Genomic DNA, 18599 nt, shown 5'->3' with positions numbered 1-18599 from the left:
TTTGATAGTGGCTCCTGTGAAGTGCCTTGGGACGTTTTATTACATTAAAGGCAAGTTGTTATGGTAGGGGGTCGCTGGATAGTGATCAGGAGCAGGAACCTTGGTCAATTCTCCCTTCCCTGACCTAGGGCATGCTGAGGCCAATTGTAGTAACCCTGCTAATGCCTGCAGCAGGGATCAGCTTATTCAGCGCTGTTCGGGAATCTAACCTGGAATGGCCCTGCTCTGTCTGGTCTCAGTTGCCCCAATAGACACATTTGCCGAGCCATCAGGGAGCCTCTTCCTGGTCCTATCTCTCTGAATGTATCAATGTGGGAACTCGTGCCATTTCTAAAAATTTAGAGCTGAAATTTTCAAATTGTAGAAACTTCAACCCATCAGTGTTTCGAAACATCACCAGCCGTTCCAGTGAGGCTGAGCGAGGTCATGTGCTTCAATCTGAAGTGCATTATGAGGTGCAGATGACATGTACAGGATCTGGTTGGCAAAAAAGACAATTAGTCAAGAATGAAAGCTTTCCCATAATTATAATTAGATTATGGGCGGTAATAATAGAAAGTTCCAGCCAGCTGAGGCAGAACCCCCCGCGGTAAATGCAGGACTTGGCTCAGCCGTCAACTTTTCCGTTATTACTTAGCAAACTGCAACGGAAAAAGAAACCAAACATTAAACTGAAACAGCCACACGAAAACCTATCATCTAATGGCAACGACGGGCTTTGAGCTGGGTGTTTCTCAGGGATTCTGCAGCTACAGGTACCAACTTTGTCCCTCCCTCGCTTCCAAATCACAGGGCAGAAAGAAGCCCACTTATTGGCTGAAACCCATGATAAACACCCGTCTTTCCATTGCCTGCCCAACACCGTCACCCAGCAACAGAACTACTGCTCTAGGCAGACCAATAGATGGACAGGTGAGGGGGGGTTATGTCACAAACACCCTACCACGACCAGAATACGGTTTACAACAAAAAAAAATGACCAAAACCAGACCTGCTAAAGGATTAATCTACTTGACACACAATTGCATCCATTTTGTCGGAGGATGAATAATACGTAGGGGTGCGATTTTTGCCCGCCATGCTTCAACCACATGGGACTGGGCCAGCTTTCTTTCCATCTTACCCTCATCCCTTCAAATCGTGACAAGGCTCTTAATGGTCTCAAAGCTCTGAGTGTCCGAAGGGATTTTATGGCAGCTAGTTCAGCGTATCCCAAGGCATTAGCCGTTAGGCTGACTACAGAGACCTACACAGAAACACAAAAAAACGAGAATCCATTCTATTATCAAACATCCTACCACTGTGATAGGACACTGGGGCTGAACAGCCGTGTCCACCTGTTGGGATTGGTGCTTTCCACCTGAAAAGAAATCAAGATTGATACCTGCTGAAAGAAAAAGGTCAAGTTTTTTTTTTCAATCTTGGTCGGTTGGTTGGCTATGTACAGAAAGAAGGCATTGTTTTAACAGAGACGCCAATAAAGCCCGAACCAAAGATCTATACATGTTGTTCCAACTGAGTGAGAGCTACAAACTATTGACAATATGAAGAATCTTTGATAGCGTAGATAGGGAGAAACTGTTTCTACCGGCAGAAGGGTTGGTAAGCAAAGGACGCAGATTTAAGATAATTGGCGCAAGGACCAGAGGGCGAGGTGAGGAATTTATATTTTAACGCAGCGAGTTGTTGTGATCTGGAACGCGCTGCCTGAAAGGGCGGTGGAAGCAGATTCAATAGTAACTTTCTAAAGGGAATCGGATAAATAGCTGGAAAAGGGATACATGTCCAAGGCTACGGGGAAAGAGCAGGGGGGAGCGGGATTAATTGGGCAGCTCTTTCAAAGAGCTGGCACAGGCATGATGGGCCGAATGGCCTCCTTCTGTGCTGATTCTATGACAAGCTGAAGAGCCAATAATAGCATCACTTTAGGTTAAAGGGGTGTAACAGTTGCGATTTTTTATCCAATTGACTTGTTGTAAATGGTCCTTCCCTGTTTGGTCTCTCTCTCTCTTTTGCATTGAAGAGTCTTCAAGCAGGTGAGTTGGACCATGGACTCCTCACTGGCTCTGTGACAGCGCTATCCCCTGGATCGGATGGTTAATAAGCAACCAATAGGTCTCCCAATGGGTGAGGCTGGCCCCCCCCCGCCTTTATTTGTTCTTCCTTCCCCCCCACCCCCCACTTCCGAATGAAAATAGTTCCATAGGTAAACACCATGGGAATGATGGGCAGTTACTCACACCTTGTGACCAAGGCAATTCAGGAAGATGCTGGTACAAATAAAATGCTTTTGCAAGAGCTAGAATAGCTCATTGAAAGCTGGAACAAGTGGATTTATATTGAAAGCCCTTCAAACAATCCAAGATCAAAATCAAACTGAACTGCGTCAACACAAAACAAGCCATGAATCCGTGGAATGGATACAAATGCCTCCCCTCCAGACTCTAGAGATTGCTAGGGACTGGATATGATGGATGTGCCCAAATCGCATGATATAGTTGGGTCTGATTTAGTGTAGGTTTTCGAAAGATCTTTTGGGTGTTTTATATTTACAGTACATTCACAACACATGTATCAGATTGAGGTTAGGACTCCATTTGGCCTTCGTAGGCTTGAAGCAACATTTCTGAGAAGAAACCTCCGCTCGAAAAAGCTGTACGGATAAAAGGGAAGACCGCGTTAATGCATACGTGAGCGTATCTGTGCCCCCCCCACCAAGTGTTAGTGTTTAAGCAGGCATCGCTGTTAATATGGTCAGATAGCTACATATACAGTTGCCCTTACCCTCATGCCTTCAAATCTGGACAAGGCTCGAAGCGGCCTCAGTGCCCTCAGGGTCCTGAGAGATTTCATGGCAACAAACTTGTCGTAACCAAGAGCCTTTGTCAAGAGGCAAACAACAGAAATCTGTGCAGATTGAATGGAATGGAATCGAATGGTTATCTACGTTTTTGTAGTTGCAAACTGTTAGGAAAACGTGGAGATACAATAAAGGCCACATTGCAGCATTCAACAATTACCAGAGGCTCTGGGTTAATTACTAATGCAGAAACTACCTGTGCCATTTAGGTTAACTGGATGAAGCAAAAAACAAAAAAACATTTTTAAATGTATTGGGTTGCCTAGAACAGAATGTTAACATCAGGCCAACCCATCATCGGAACCACATTGTCATCAGTCGTTTCTGACTTATAAGGAGCCAGTTCGGATGGTCTGACAGAACAGCCAAGGCCAGACATACCCCGCCTTTTTTTACACTTCGGAACATCAGATAGATTGTTAAAGCTGTGCTAGACTCTGCCATGTAGTGCCTGTGGGTACTAACATCATGGCCTGAGGACCGCATCTTCCCTTCTCCCCTCTATGACCTTTGGCAAATTTGTTGCCTCCAGTCCCAGCCCGTGGGAAGTGGCCAGAGCTGGGATTCAGCACTGTTCCCTCTCCCCTTGCTCTCCTGCGAGAGAAAGGAAGAGGACGCTGTATTCGGGGGGGGGGGGGGAGGAGGGGCTCGATTATCCCAGCATCCAATGGCACAAATGAAAAGGCCGCTCAACAGTTAAGATTATGACCTCACCGTATGGGCTAACACACAAGACTCATCCTTACTCGAACCTGCATTGTGGGAGCATTCCTCGGAGTGGCCACTTGAGCAAATCGTTACTTGTCATAGAGTCATAACAGCGCAGAAGGAGGCCATTCGGCCCATCGAGTCCGTGCCGGCTCTCTGTAGAACAATCCAGTCAGTCCCATTCACCCGCTCTATCCCCATAGCCCTGCAAGATTATTTCCCTCAAGTGCCTATCCAGTCTCCCCTTGAAAACATTGAGGCCTAGAAATTCAGTTGCGTTCGCCAGCCGTTAACGCCATAAGAGGGGTAGATTTCCAGCGCTAGGCACTTAGCGCCCGGGCGCAGAACGAACTGCGCCTACGCCCAACTTCAGTTGTCATTTAGCGCCGGCGCAAAGTGTTTGCGCCCGCTCAGCTGCGCGCGCAGCTTATGACGTCATTTCGTCGTGCAACGCTGTTTGTGCGCCCCAAACCGGAAATTCAGTGGCGCCCGCCCAATGTGGGCGTGGCGCTGTTAAGAACCGTGAAGTGGAACGCAACAGAGGCCCTGCGGGCCTCGGGGAGCGCTAATTAAAGGGCACTTACACTGACCTATAAAGCCCAGCCATTTTGCTGCAATGACTTTAGTGCTTTGGATTTCTGGACAGAGACCAAGGAACAGAGCTTACTGATTTGGGACAACATAGGAGAGGTATTTTTGGCTTCTGGCCAGAGCTTGGAAATTTGATTCATTGTGATTTCACTGTTTGCAAGTTTATTATGGGGGCTGTATGGGGTGGCAACCCTCAGTTGCAGCATTATGTGCGAAGGGCTCGCAGACGCTGCGTGAGAGGGGCAGCCATGCCTAGACGCAGAGGGGCCATCAGGCGTCGGCAACGTAGGCCTTACCCACTCAGGGAATACCGGCAGCAGGTGTCCTATCTCACCATGACTGCCGCGCAGTGTGTTAAGAGGCTGCGCTTCAGAAGGGAGGTGGTTGCAGAGATCTGCCAGCTGCTTCACCGAGATCTGCGTCCGCAGCTGATGTGCAGGACGTCTCTCTCGGTGGAAGTGAAGGTCACGGTGGCTCTGAACTTTTATGCAAGCGGCTCCTTCCAAGCCGCTGCTGGGGACATAGTGAACATCTCCCAGTTCGCCGCACATCGCTGCATCCGGCAGGTCACCGATGCCCTTTTCGCGAGGAGACACCAATTCATCTCCTTCCCCATGACCCTAGAGAGGCAGGAGCAGCGTGCAGTCGGATTTGGCAGGATCGCGGGCTTCCCCATGGTGCAGGGCGCCATTGACTGCACGCATGTGGCTATGCGGGCACCTATCGACAATGCTGAGGATTACCGCAACTGGAAGGGCTACCATTCCCTCAATGTACAGCTGGTGTGTGACCACAGGCAGCGCATCCTAGCTGTCAATGCCCGCTTTCCAGGAAGCAGCCACGATGCATTTATCCTGCGCCAGACTACTGTGGCTGACATGTTCGAGGCACAGCCTCCACCAAGGGGATGGCTTATTGGGGACAAGGGCTACCCTTTGTGTACATGGCTCATGACCCCGCTCCGCGCGCCCAGGACCCCTGCGGAGGAGGCATACAACGAAAGCCATCAAGCCACAAGGAACATCATAGATCAAACGATTGGCGTCCTCAAGCAACGGTTCCGCTGCCTGGATCGCTCCGGCGGATCTCTACAGTATTCGCCGGATAGAGTCTCCCAGTTCGTCGTCGTTTGCTGCATGCTGCACAACCTGGCTATCCGCAGGACTCAGGCACTGCCACCTGGCATTGCACCACCACCTCAGGAGGACGCGCAGGAGGACCATGAGGAGGAGGAGGAGTACCAGGCCAGGAGGGAGCCACAAGGTCCAAGGGCCGTCCGCCGGCGGCTTATTGAACGACACTTCTAGGCCCCCTGTCAGGGAATGGCTTGTGGCAATGAACGCACCTGAATGCAGCCGCTCCGCAAGCCCTCAGCCGCTTAACGCAACAACCACTGGAAACATGACACCTGGACAAGCTGAATAAATAAAAAGCTTTATTTAACAAACTCAGGGCCCTTCCCACATGAAACAGAAAAACAGACAACACCCCCCAAAAAACTGTGAAAAGAATATCTCATTCCCACAACCTGGGGAGGAATAACAAAACTTGCCCATCCAATTGGCCTTCATCCTCGGCCTTACCAAAAGAAGCCCCCCCCAGAACAGAACACAAACACCCCCATATAAAAAACCATTGGCCTTCATCCTCGGCCTTACCAAAAGAAGGCCCCCCCACAACACAAACACCCCCATATAAAAAACACAGTTGCCACCATACTCTACTGGGTGTGCCGAGAGGGCGAGTCCTTGTGCAGCCTTGTGCGGCCCCTGCCCGACCTGTTGCTCCGCCTCAACCTGGGCCCTGTGGGTGTTGCAAGGCTGGGGGAAGGCTCCTGAGGGGCAGAATGCGTGACGGCAGATGCCCTTGGGGGTCGGCCTAGACGAGGTCCGGCCCTGGAGGGGCCGGCTGCTGACTGCTGCAGCTGTGGCTGCGCAGCATCAGTCTCTGCAGCAGCTCGTCGCACCTTGGCTGGGGGAGTTGCAGTGGCGGCTGCAGCAATGGGGGCAAGCTGGCTGATGGCACGCGCTCGCTGTTCGCCAGAGACACTGGCACTCGGCCGGGCTGGCAGTGCAGCAAGCGCAGCAATCTGGTGGAGGCCAGACCGCTGTGCTGCAGCAGGGCGGCGGGTGCCCTGGCGATGCTTCCGCGACACAGCGAGTGTGGCAGAAGTGAGTGCCCGAACTGCCCTGGTCTGTGCCCGCATCAGATCAGTGAGTGTCTGCACGGCACCACTCATGAACTCGCGACTCGCGTCCTGCGCTGCCGCGAGTTGGTGGACACCCCTGTCCTGCTCTGCCGCGAGTTGGTGGACACCCCTGGCCTGTGATTCCCCGAAAGCGGCCACACTATGAGCCAGGGACTCAATGGCCTGAGGCAACTGTCCCACAACCCCCATGAACTCCTTGTGGCGCCGCTCCGAATCCGCCGACATTTGATCAAGGAGGCGCACCTCCTGGGCGAGGTCCGTCTCCGGACTGGAGGCCGGACTCTCCCTCTGGGGAGAAGGCCGCCGAGCTGGCCGACCCTTCCCGCGTGCCTGGACACCACTGGGCCCAGCAACTGCCCTCCCCTGCAACACTTCCCCCCTCTGGGGAGAAGGCCGCCGTTCTGCCCGACCCTTCCCGCGTGCCTGGACGGCACTGGGCCCAGGAGCTACACCCCCCTGCAACACTTCCCCCTGGCTCTCCTCCAGGCAAGACGTGTCCCCTCCATTGCCATCCCCTGGCGCAGATGATGCTTCCCCCGATGTGCCGCCTTCCTGTTGGTCCTCGTCGTGCTCCTCTTCCGAGGGTCTGGCACTCTCTGCTTCAGGGACCTCCTCCTCACCAGCTGAAAGCAGGAAGGCACAAGAGTAGCTTTACAGTGAGGGCAGGGCGTCAGCGAGGGAGGCATGAGTGGTGGCATTCAGCGCATTGGTCGGACAGTGGCAAAGGATGTAGATCTGATGCGCTAGGGGAACAAGAGAGGTCCAAACGGTCATGTCCTTACCATTGGGTCGCAGCACAGGGTCGGCATCTCCAATGGCAACAGGGCCAACCACCCGGCCACGCATGAGTCGAGCCACGCTCTCCTCCAGCTCACTGAGCTCCTGGAACTGGGCACGGCCTCCCCCGGTGACATTCTGGCTCTTCAAATTCCGGGCCATCTTGGCCTGCAAGAGAAAGGACGGCCTCTAAGTACATTGTGGTGGCCTGTTGTTGTGTGCACTGCCTCCCATGGTGGAATAGCTTGGCCAGTGTGGTGGCCTGTTGTTGTGTGCACTGCCTCCCATGGTGGAATAGCTTGGCCAGTGTGGTGACCTGTTGTTGTGTGCACTGCCTCCCATGGTGGAATAGCTTGGCCAGTGTGGTGGCCTGTTGTTGTGTGCACTGCCTCCCATGGTCGAATAGCTTGGCCAGTGTGTTAAGTGCAGAAAGTGCTATTGAGGATCATGCCAGTGCCATAGCTGCGGGAGGAGGGCTGGCCATTAGGCCTTTGAGGTCCCTTTGCCCATAATGTGAGGTGCACATGCAAGGATGAGGAGGACACTGGAAAGGGTACTCACCCTGACCAACCGAGTGAGGTCGTTGTACTTCTTGCGGCATTGGTCACCAGTCCTGGGGACATCGCTGTTGACTGACACCCTGTGGGCGATTCCAGGCTCTCCTGTACTGCCTCCTGGGAGCCTTCTTGCCACTGTCCGGGCACAAGATCTCTTTGTACCTTTCCAACCCCCTAACCAGCACCCTCAAAGCATGCTGGGAGAAGCGCTGCGCTCGTTCACGGGCCTTCTCCATGGCTTCAGGTGCTATTTGGGTCCACCAGCAGTGTTCAGGCCTAGCTGCAGGGCTCCACTATCCAGGGCGTGGCTGCAGACAAAGTCGACCCTTCCCCCTTTAAGAGCTGGCCGGCGTCAGGGTGTCTGCTGTCAATCAAAACATGACCGCACCTGCGCTGCGCCCGGCCTTGGCGTTATCAGTCCGCACCGCCGGCTTAGCGCCTGAAGATAGCAGTGCAACGCCAGTTTCAGCGCTCGCCCAAACTCTTGGCCAGATCTACTGAATTTCGGCGAAGTGACCTGCAGTTTCCGGCGGGCGCTAACTTTAGCGACCGCCCGACTTTACCGCCCCAAAAGTGGCTATACTGAATTTCTAGGCCTGAGTGTCTCTGCTTCCACCACTTCCGTCGGCAGCGAGTTCCAGGTCCTCACCACTCGCTGTGTAAAAAATTCTTTCCTCACCCCCCCCCGTATCTCTTGGCCAAAACCTTAAACCTGTGTCCCCTAGTCCTTGTACCATCAACTAGTGGGAACAGCCTTTTCCTGTCTAGCCTATCCAAACCCGTCACAATCTTGTACACCTCTATCAAATCACCCCTCAACCTCCTTTGCTCTAATGAAAACAAATCCAGCTTCTCCAACCTGTCCTTATAGCTAAGATCCCCCATCCCTGGAACCATTCTGGTAAATCTCCTCTGCACTCTCTCAAGGGCCTTCACATCCTTCCTAATGTGTGGTGACCAGAACTGGATGCAATACTCCAGTTGTGGCCTAACCAGCGCTTTATAAAGGTTCAGCATAACTTCTCTACTTTTGTATTCAATACCTCTATTTATGAAGCCCAAGATCCCATATGCTTTGCTAACCACTCTCTCAATATGTCCCACCACCTCCAGGGACCTATGAACATTAACTCCTAGGTCCCTCTGTCCCTGCACACTCTTTAAAACTGTGCCATTAAGTGTATATTGCCTCTCCCTGTTCCTTTTGCCAAAATGCATCACCTCACACTTCTCTATATTAAATTCCATCTGCCACTTGTCTGCCCATTCTGCTAGCCTTTCTATGTCCTGTTGCAGTCGATTGGTATCATCCTCACTGTTTGCCATGCCCCCAAGTTTGGTGTCATCGGTAAATTTAGAAATTCTACTCTGTATTCCAATATCCAGGTCATTTATATATATCAAAAAAGCAGTGGCCCCAGCACTGACCCTTGGGGAACACCACTGTCTACCATCCTCCAGTCTGAAACACAGCCATTTACCACAACTCACTGTTTTATATCCTTAAGCCAATTCCTTATCCAAGCTGCCACTGACCCACCTATTCCATGAGCCTCAATTTTGTTAACCAGCCTTCTATGTGGTACTTTGTCAAATGCCTTCCTAAAATCCATGTAGACAACATCCATTGCATTCCCTTCAACAATCCTCCCTGATACTTCATCAAAAAATTCAATTAGCTTAGTCAAACAAGATCTGCCTTTTACAAATCTGTGTTGGCTCTCCTTAATTAGCTTAAACCTCTCCAAATGCCCATTAACTTTTTCCTTGATTATTGTTTCTAAAACTTTACCCACCACTGATGTTAAACTGATTGGTGTAGTTACTAGGATTGTCTTTACACCTATTCTTGAACAATGGTGTCACATTTGCCACTTTCCAATCCTCAGGCACCTCCCCCGCATCTGGGGAAGATTGGAAAATTATGGCAAGCCCTTCTGCTATCTCCTCCCCCAATTCCCTGAGCAACCTGGGATGCAAGCCAGCTGGACCAGGCGACTTATCCACTCTAAGCATACCCAGCCTTTCTAGTACATCCTGTCTATCAATTTTCATCCCTTCCATTGCTTCTCCCTTTTCCACTTCTACCGATATTTTGTCAGCTTCCACCTCCTTAGTAAACACCGATACAAAGTGTGATTCTGACTCCTGACAAAAAGTTAGTAAGCAACACAGGCTTATATCCAATCTGTGATTACAACCATCTAGCTCAAGACAGAACCCAATGATGACAATGTCCCCTTAATAAAGTAAGAAAGAACTTGTATTTATATAGCGCCTTTCATGACCTTAGAACGTCCCAAAGCGCTTTACAGCGAATGAATTACTCCTGAAGTACAGTCATTGCTGTAAGGTAGGAAATGCGGCTGCCAATTTGCGCACAGCAAGCTCCCACAAACAGCAATGCGATAATGACCAGATAACCTGTTTTTTATTGATGTTGGTTGAGGGATAAATGTTGGCCAGGACACCGGGGATAACAGCCCTGCTCTTCTTCAAAATAGTGCCGTGGGATCTTTTCACCTCCACCTGAGAGGGCAGACGGGGCCTCGGTTTAATGACTTATCCAAATGAGGGCACCTCCGACAGTGCAGCACTCCCTCGGTGTCAGCCTAGATTCTGTGCTCAAGTCCCTGGGGTAGGGCTCAAAACCACAACTTTCTGACACAGAGGCGAGAGTGCTGCCCACTGAGCCACAGCTGAGACTTTTGGTCGAATGGCTTGTGCGATGCCTTTTCACGTCCAGTTTAAATATGATGAAGTCATTTCTAAAACGAGAGGTTATCTCGTTTGTCTTCCTCACACTGCACTGTTCAATACCTGGGCAAAGGCCAAGGTTGAAGCTGCCACTGGGTTGAAAAGTATACCAAACACCATTAATTCATTGAAGAAAACAATAATTTTTTGAACAAAATCTTTTTGTCAGTAAAACGAAAGTGTGGCCTCTGGCACCCCCCCTCCCCCACCCCCCCCAATAGGCTTGTGGGTCGGATTTCGAAACTTGACTGTCAGGAAGAACTGACATGTCCTCATGAGAGGAATTGCACAAGTACTCAGCTAGGCTGCTAGATGGAGCAGTGGGCAGCAGTTTGCAAAGTACCGTCCACCCTCCCAGTCGCTGCCAGCCAACCAGCAACTCTTCTGGGAGTGCCGGCTTTCCGTTGTTGTTACAGATAGTCAGGTTTTTGTTGGATTCTGTAACTCAGCAACCGCAGTCGCCTGGGAATCAGAGATAATAACCTGAGCACTGTGGGTTAATAAAGCTTTGCTAATGGTGGGGCGGGGGGGGAAGGCCGTGCGGGAGGAAACTCACTCGAAACAGTGTGGGTCGATAATAATAATAAAACAGGGAGATAAAACGAGTACATTGAAACATGCTGGCCATCCGCTGTGTACACAGGGAGGGATTGGGACCAAAACAGGTCTGGTCAATCAGACCATTCGAGTCCGAGTTCAAATCCTGTACATTCGCTGATTCAAAAAGGTCAACACTGTCATGCAGGTACATCAAAACTTTCCCCAGGCCTCGCTAAGAAAGTATACGCGTTAGTAGCAATGTTAAATACATGAACAGAAAGCCTTTTTGTGTTTACCTTCATGAAGCATTGCAGTCGAGGCAAAGTAATGGGGGCAGCAAACAGCCTTTACCGCTAACTTTCCTGCACCACTTGTAATCGATAATTTACTTTCAACAAACAACAGACAGTGAACAGCGGCCGCAGAACCATTCCCGCTGGGCATTTGGGAGCTGGAGGTCATTCCCTGCCACCCTGGCTCCTGGAAACCAGATCAACTTTTCCCAGACAGTCTGGTTTCCGACTGCCAAGCGAAGACAGCACTGGGGGCAGGATGGAATGGGCCAGGCCCGGATTCAGGCTGATGTATCTCAGTAGATGGTCGGTAACCTTCAGCCAGTCGCTGGGCAGCGGGAAATCTGCCCAATGACATTAAACCGCCTCTTCCTCCTTGATGGATATTGGTGTATCATTTTAGGAGGTGAAATTCCTCCTTTTTAAAAAAAAAAATCGTTCTCAGGGTGTGGGCCTCGCGGGCAAGGCCAGCATTTATTGCTCGTGCCCTAGTTGACTTTGAGAAGGTGGTGATTGCTCTTTTAATCATTAAACAGTTTATTTCAGAGGTTTGTATCCCTGGCCTAATAAAAGGGAATGGGTTTTAACTCGGCTGTCGCTGTGTAAGTGACTGTGGAGCCTGGGTGACCCGTGTAGCACTTGACGAGGTGCCCATCCCAGCTGTCTCCCAATGATGCCCTGATTTATGCTCTTTAATGCTTAGGCTCCTGCACCTTCCAGCCTCACCGGGTCTTGGAACCTGTAGTGAAATGTAGTCCCCCTGCTCCTGGGGGAGATCTGCCGGATTATAGAGTAACCTCTTTCTAGACCAAGGGATCATTTATCCCCACCGCCACCCATCTGAACTAGTTGCTTATACTTTTAACACAAGGTTTTATTTTTTTTTAACACCCAGCGATCTAGTGGCTCTGCTATTCCTGGTGTCATTGTGTCTGCGCCAAAGTGTTACTATTTAATACAATACAGACGTGACCGACCCAACAGTCAAGTGACTTGAGACCCACTTAGTGGCCCTCACTTCTTATGGCAATGCGCCTCCTGCAATTAGCTGACACAACAGAGAGCATCACGAGATTTGGGATGCAGCTCGCTGTCCTTGTGCTAATAAGGAAAGGGCCACTATGATTATCAGACTGATCTGAGCATTGCACTCTGTACATAACACCTCGGGCGTGTTAAAATCGAGAGTTAATTATAGCCCCACTTCAACACTGTTCACAGTGATGTAGCCCTCTCTCTCTCGCCAACTCATCTCTTGACTATATGGTTGCCTTGGGATCATGGAACCTGGAGCGGCAGAGTGCAGACGTACATATTTGCTGATATGAAAGGGCAAGGAAATTCTATCTGTTCAAAGCACTCCAACATCTGTGCTAAAAAATAGTTATGAAAATACTTGTTTATGAAAAAGAAATCTCCTTTCCTGAAATGTTGGGTTTCCCCTCACAGAAGAGCGAGCCACAGTGATTGGTGGAACTATAGGGAAAGAGCAGGGCTGTGGGGAAAGAGCAGGCTGTGGGGAAAGAGCAGGGCGGTGGGGAAAGAGCAGGGCTGTGGGGAAAGAGCAGGGCTGTGGGGAAAGAGCAGGGCTGTGGGGAAAGAGCAGGGCGGTGGGGAAAGAGCAGGGCTGTGGGGAAAGAGCAGGGCTGTGGGGAAAGAGCAGGGCTGTGGGGAAAGAGTAGGGGTGAGTGGGACTAATTGGATAGCTCCTTCAAAGAGCCAGCACAGGCAGGATGGGCTGAACGGCCTCCTGCTGCGCTGTACGATCCTATAACTTCCTTGTATGTTGGAGCAACTCCATTGGATTAACAGAGCTTTTTTTTGTTACAAATTCAGCCCCTTACTATACAGTGGCAAAAAAAAACCCTCTAAAGAATTGTCTGCCGTTCTTCCCCAGTTTGGAATCTCAAGTCATTAAAACCTCAACTTCAGGATATTCCGGAGCTGAATTATTGATACCAAGTAGGAAATCTGATCCCTTTTGATGGAAATCCCTTCATCTGTCTGTGATGCCTTTGGGAAAAAACAGTCCCCTCTTGTGTTCTTTTTTTTGAAGTCCAGACATTTGGGTGGGAGACAGTTTCTGACTGAAACGTGCTTTCCCTTTTGGCTGCTGTGTGTGACTTTCTCCACCTGTGTCCCATTGCTTGCGAGATGGATTGTATACCCGGACTTGCATTTCACACATCAAATATGAAGCCGATTATCTTCTCGCTTTCCATGCCAGAAGCATCTGCTTTCGTTTTCACTCCCCTTTTTTATCTTTAAGCTTATTGATAGCGTTGGGCCTACCATTAAAACAAACTTTGGTGAAACCATTCGAGATGCTTTGTTGGGAGGAGTTCACAATTTGATCTGCTAAGCTTTACATTTCCGTCTTTCCTGTTTAACTTTCTTTTCTACTTCTCCCTTTATCCTTGATGAGACTCGTTCGGCAGTCTCCTTCAGCTCAGTGCCGGTCGGTCTGTGCAGGAGGAGAGGAGGGGAGGTGAAGGTAAGGCTGCCAACCTTCCAGGATTGCCCCTGGAGCCTTCAGGAATGGAAGATTAATCTCTAGGATACTGCTGCGAGTAACACCCAGGAGAAAAATCATAGGAGCGTTTAAAAAAAAGACATTTTTTTCCCCCCATTTTATTTGAACACTTTTATTTATTGGTTACAAAAATACTAGAGATGGCAAAGAAAGGCTGCTTGACTGGGCGGGGCGGTTGGAGGCAAGAGGTCATGTGATTAAACCTCCAGGTTTGTGTCCAACCAGAGTTGGCAGCCCTCGACAGGGGGGAAAAGTGTGTGTCTTACAATGGCGAGGGGACGCCATTGTTCAACGCACGGGCTTGTGAAGGCCTATCCTATTTCAGGTGAGCACGCGGTTATCAGTCGGGGCTGTGGATTCTCTCACTACCATCGCCTGTGAATGGCTGCTCGGAGGTTACTTTCGTTGGTGGGTTTAGTGAAGTGAAGCCATTCCTTCCCGTCCGTCGAGATGGAATGTGCCGCCATATTGGGTGGCGCTCCCAGCTGGTGAGCTGGCCCGTTGTCAACAGAGTGGCAGGTGGGATAGAGCGTCGAGCCGACCCATGAATGACAGGTCCTAAAAATCCTTTCATCGTCATAAACCTCCAGGCTACAGGGGAATGTCCTACGGAGGCCAGCTATAGACTGCTACCTTTAAATAGAGAACCAAAAAACACAATAGTCCTTTCTGTGCTTCGTCTATGACTGTGGAACAGATATAATTCAATAAAGGCACATCTGTAAAAGTCTAGAAAGGAAATTAATAAAAAACAAGCTTCAAACAACGGCGTTTCAATCAGTAGATTGGAGAATTAGAGAGCTACAGTGGGAACATCTACCTCTAAACCCATGTCAAGGGCACTTCAGCTGGAGTTCATTCTCCCACATACTTACAGCCACAATAAGGAAGTCCAGCCAGCACCAGGCATTAGTGAAATACTTCTTGAAGCCGTACGCCACCCATTTGAGGAGCATTTCCAGAACAAACACGTAGGTAAACACCTTGTCCAGGTACTCCAGCACGACCTTTATCACCGGCTTATTGTCAATGTTAACATCTTCGAATGTCTGCGGGAAACAAAGACATGTTCAGCAATGAAAACCAACATTGGGGGTGGTGGGGGGGGCGGGAGAGAGAGTGTGCGATCGAACAGGGCAGCGGCACAGTGAATTACACATCACATTACAACCTGAGGTTGCGAGTCGCTGCAGCGCACTGAACCCCGAGGCCCAATGCGTTGCTCGATGACCGTGAATCCGCACACAGTGACAGTGCATAGAGTTTACAGCACAGAAACAGGCCATTCGGCCCAACTGGTCTGTGCCGGTGTTTATGCTCCACACGAGCCTCCTCCCCGCCCTGCTTCATCTAAACCCTATCAGCAAATCCTTCTCTTCCTTTCTCCCTCATGTATTTATCCAGCTTAAATGCATCTATACTATTCGCCTCAACCACTCCCTGTGGTAGCGAGTTCCACATTCTCACCGCTCTCTGGGCAATGAAGTTTCTCCTGAATTCCTTATTGGATTTATTAGTGACTTTCATACTTATGGACCCTAGTTTTGGACATCCCACTAGTGAAAACATCTTGTCTACGTCTCCCCTATTGAACCCCCTCATAATTTTAAAGATTTCCATCAGGCCATCCCTCAGCCTGTTCAGTCTTTCCTGATAGCTCCAGTCTCAACTATGTGGTCAGGCGGTGAGTGCGAGTAGAGGTGGTGCTACTAGGTTCCTCTGGCCTCATTTGCATTGGATCACTATGGTTGCCCCCCACCACCCCAGTTTCCCCCCTCCCTGGCGAAACCCTGAAAATTTCAGATCAACACAAAGGCTGAGGAGTTGCGGCGATCTGGTATCGCAAGTCTCTGCCCCTTTTACCCCATAGCTTTGCCCCGGGCAATTGAGCTTCCCCCAGGCACAAATCAGAGGAAAGTTTCTCCTCATAAATTGCAAATAATAAAGTCACCTGAATTCAGGCCCCCTCACTCAGACATTATAACTTTTCTATGCCACTTACCATCTTAGAATCATAGAATAGGGAGGCCATTCGGCCCATTGAGTTTGCTCTTTCGAAGAGCAATCCAGTTATTCCCACTCCCCCGCTCTTTGCCCATATCCCTGCTCCTTCAAATCTTTATCCATTATGCCCTTCTGTAAGATCACCTCAATGCTGTCCTCGCCAGTCAGTGGTTGTTTCCATCCCCCCGCCCCCCCCCATTTTTCTCCCCTCATCTAATGGTGTATGGTGTAATGTTCTATGGCTGCTACCAGCTTGCCAAAGTCGCTGTTCTTTAAGCCTAGACGTGCGTATCAGGAGGCTATTCGACTATGTGGTCATCACAGATGAGCTCCGTCCCTCCCTCGCTCTATGTCCACACGCATGCATTTCTCAACACGGGTCACTGCATCCAATCAGGATGCTTAAACCAACTGCAGTGACCCTACTGCCACTCTGTTCAAGGCAGCGAAGGGATTGGACTCGCCCTCCTTGGTTGTACATGGCTGAATACCACACCGGGCAGCGCATTCAAACAATCAATGTCTAAACCAAATTACTGCCCCTGAAAATGCACGGGCCACAATCCCAGCTGGGGGGGGGGGGGGGTGGCGGTTGCTGGGGGGGGGGGGGGGGAGGGGAACTTACTGGTGATCTCCAGCCTCAGCCCACCAGAGTTTTTCGGTTTGCGGCACCAATGGAACGTCTGGTAATCAGAGGCAGGGCAACCCCTGGCGTAGAGAGTCCCCGTCACCAGCTGTGGTCTCATTGGCTTTATTTGGGGTGGGGGAGGAGGGGTGCCTCCTGTTGCCTAGGCCCTCAGCTCTGGAATTCCCTGCCTAAACCTCTCCGCCTCGCTACCTCGCTTTAAGACGCCCTTTAAGACGCTCCTTAAATCCTACCTCTTTGACCAAGATTTTGGTCACCTGCCCTAATTTCTCATTATGTGGCTCGGTGTCAAATTTTTGGTCTTACAACGCACCTGTGCAGCGCCCTGGGACGTTTTACTACGTTAAAGGCGCTGTATAAATACAAGATGTTGTTGTTGTTGTGGCGGGGGGGGGGATGGGCAGAGGTTCCGTCCCTTACAAGGCGGCCAGGGAGAGATCCTGCCTTTTTCTGCTGCATTCAGCTGGAGCTACGGGGGGGGGGGGGTGGTGGTGGAATATGGGGAAACCCCCAAAGAAGCTCGTAGGGGGGGGTGGGGTAACTATTAAAATCTCAACAAGGAGGTTTTAAGGGAGCGGAGGCTGGTGCTGATACGTCTTGGCCAGCAGTGCGCCGAGAGACAAGCTGTAGTAATGTTGCAACTCACCAGGGCCCCGCTGCTCAGCAAGATCATGAAGATGATGAAGGTCTCGAACCAGTTGTGCTCTACGATTTTGTAGCAGGTTTTTCTCAGGTTCCACCACATCTTACCAAACCCGGCCGAGGTATTGACCTGACAGAAGGTGAAGCGGCGTACACAAGCTGTGAAAAGAGCGACACGGTCAGGGCCCCCCACGGGAGCGATTAATCCTTAAATCACTGGATCGGCGTTAAGAGTGTCTGCATTTAGCGTCTTTCGCAACCTCAGGGAGGGGTAGAGATTTACCTTGGGACGGCACTGCATCGACCACCCATTCTTCAATACAATTGAATTCGGGCAGGGTATAACAGGCGGCAAGTGCACTACCGCTTGTTATCTCCAGCCGCCCAAGACAAATTTCTACCCCGATGTCCCAAAGCACTTTACAGCTAATGAAGCACTTTTGAAGTGTGGTCACTGTTGTAATGTGGGAAACGCAGCAGTCAATCTGCACACAGCAAGCTCCCACAAACAGCAATGTGATAATGACCAGATAATCTGTTTTAGTGATGTTGATTGAGGGATAAATATTGGCCAGGACACCGGGGAGAACTCCCCTGCTCTTTTTCGAAATACAGGTACACTATCCCTTATCCGAAAGCCTTGGGACCAGCTGAGTTTCGGTTTTCGGATTTCAGAAGGTATTATTATAAGACTGGGAAATTTGTATTTAATATAAATTTTTAAAGTTCAGGCTACCTCTTGCGACTGTTCCGTGTCTCATTCCCCTTCCTGCTTCTCTGGAAAGCCGGATATCGGCTGACTCCTACTAAGCTGGCCCGCAAATCAGGTTGGGGGTCGGGTGGGGGGGAGAAAAGAATATTGGACGGGCCTCGGTTCAGGTCGGGGGTCGGGTCGCGGGGGTCGGGGGGTCGGTCGGGGGGGAGAAAAGAATATCGGATGGGCTGCGGTTCGGGTCGGGTCGGGTCGGGAGAAAAGAATATCGGTCGGGTCGGGTCGGGTCGGGTGGTGGTGGGGCGGGGGGGGGGGGGAGAAAAGAATATCGGACGGGCCGCGGTTTGGTTCGGGTCGGGTCGGGGGGGAGAAAAGAATATCGGACGGGCCGCTGCAGCTATCGGACGGGCCGCTGTATTGTTGGGTTCACTCTCCCGGTACCTCCTTCACACTGCCCGGCTCGGCCTGCAATCTCCTACCCAGGAGGGAACTCTGTGACCCTCTGCCCTGCTCAGCGTAAGTCGTGCGCCACTCTGGTCATGTCGTGCGCACGACTTACGCTGAACAAAAAAACTTTCGATTTTTAGAGGTTTTCGGTTTTCGGAAGTTCGGATAAAGGATAGTCTACCTGTAGTGTGGTGGGATCTTTTATGTGCACCTGAGAGAGCAGATGTCCCAAGGTGCTTCGCAGGAGCGTGACACAGAGACACATAAGGAAATATTAGGACAGGTAGCCAAAAGCTTGGTCAAAGAGGTAGGTTTTATGGAGC

The 18599-nt window shown here is 50.6% G+C and overlaps 1 protein-coding gene across 2 annotated transcripts in view; it reads right to left on the bottom strand.

Annotated features, from left to right (window-relative positions):
• scn5lab (sodium channel, voltage gated, type V-like, alpha b) overlaps positions 1 to 18599 on the bottom strand; it is a 524522-nt gene that overhangs the window by 66613 nt on the left and 439310 nt on the right. For both annotated transcript variants that reach the window (XM_085987471.1, XM_085987470.1), the window contains 3 exons: positions 17122 to 17276; positions 14701 to 14874; positions 1124 to 1246 (listed from right to left, as the gene is read on the bottom strand). In XM_085987471.1, coding sequence (XP_085843597.1) covers positions 1124 to 1246; positions 14701 to 14874; positions 17122 to 17276 — 452 coding nt within the window. The remainder of the gene's footprint in view (positions 1 to 1123; positions 1247 to 14700; positions 14875 to 17121; positions 17277 to 18599) is intronic.

This window comes from Somniosus microcephalus, chromosome 5 (genome assembly GCF_052327205.1).
Source record: "Somniosus microcephalus isolate GS21.2 chromosome 5, FLI_Smic_1.0, whole genome shotgun sequence".
In the NCBI taxonomy this organism is placed as follows: Eukaryota; Metazoa; Chordata; class Chondrichthyes; order Squaliformes; family Somniosidae; genus Somniosus; species Somniosus microcephalus.
The sequence above is the reverse complement of the archived record's forward strand: the minus strand, read 5'-3'. Positions and strand labels throughout refer to the sequence as shown.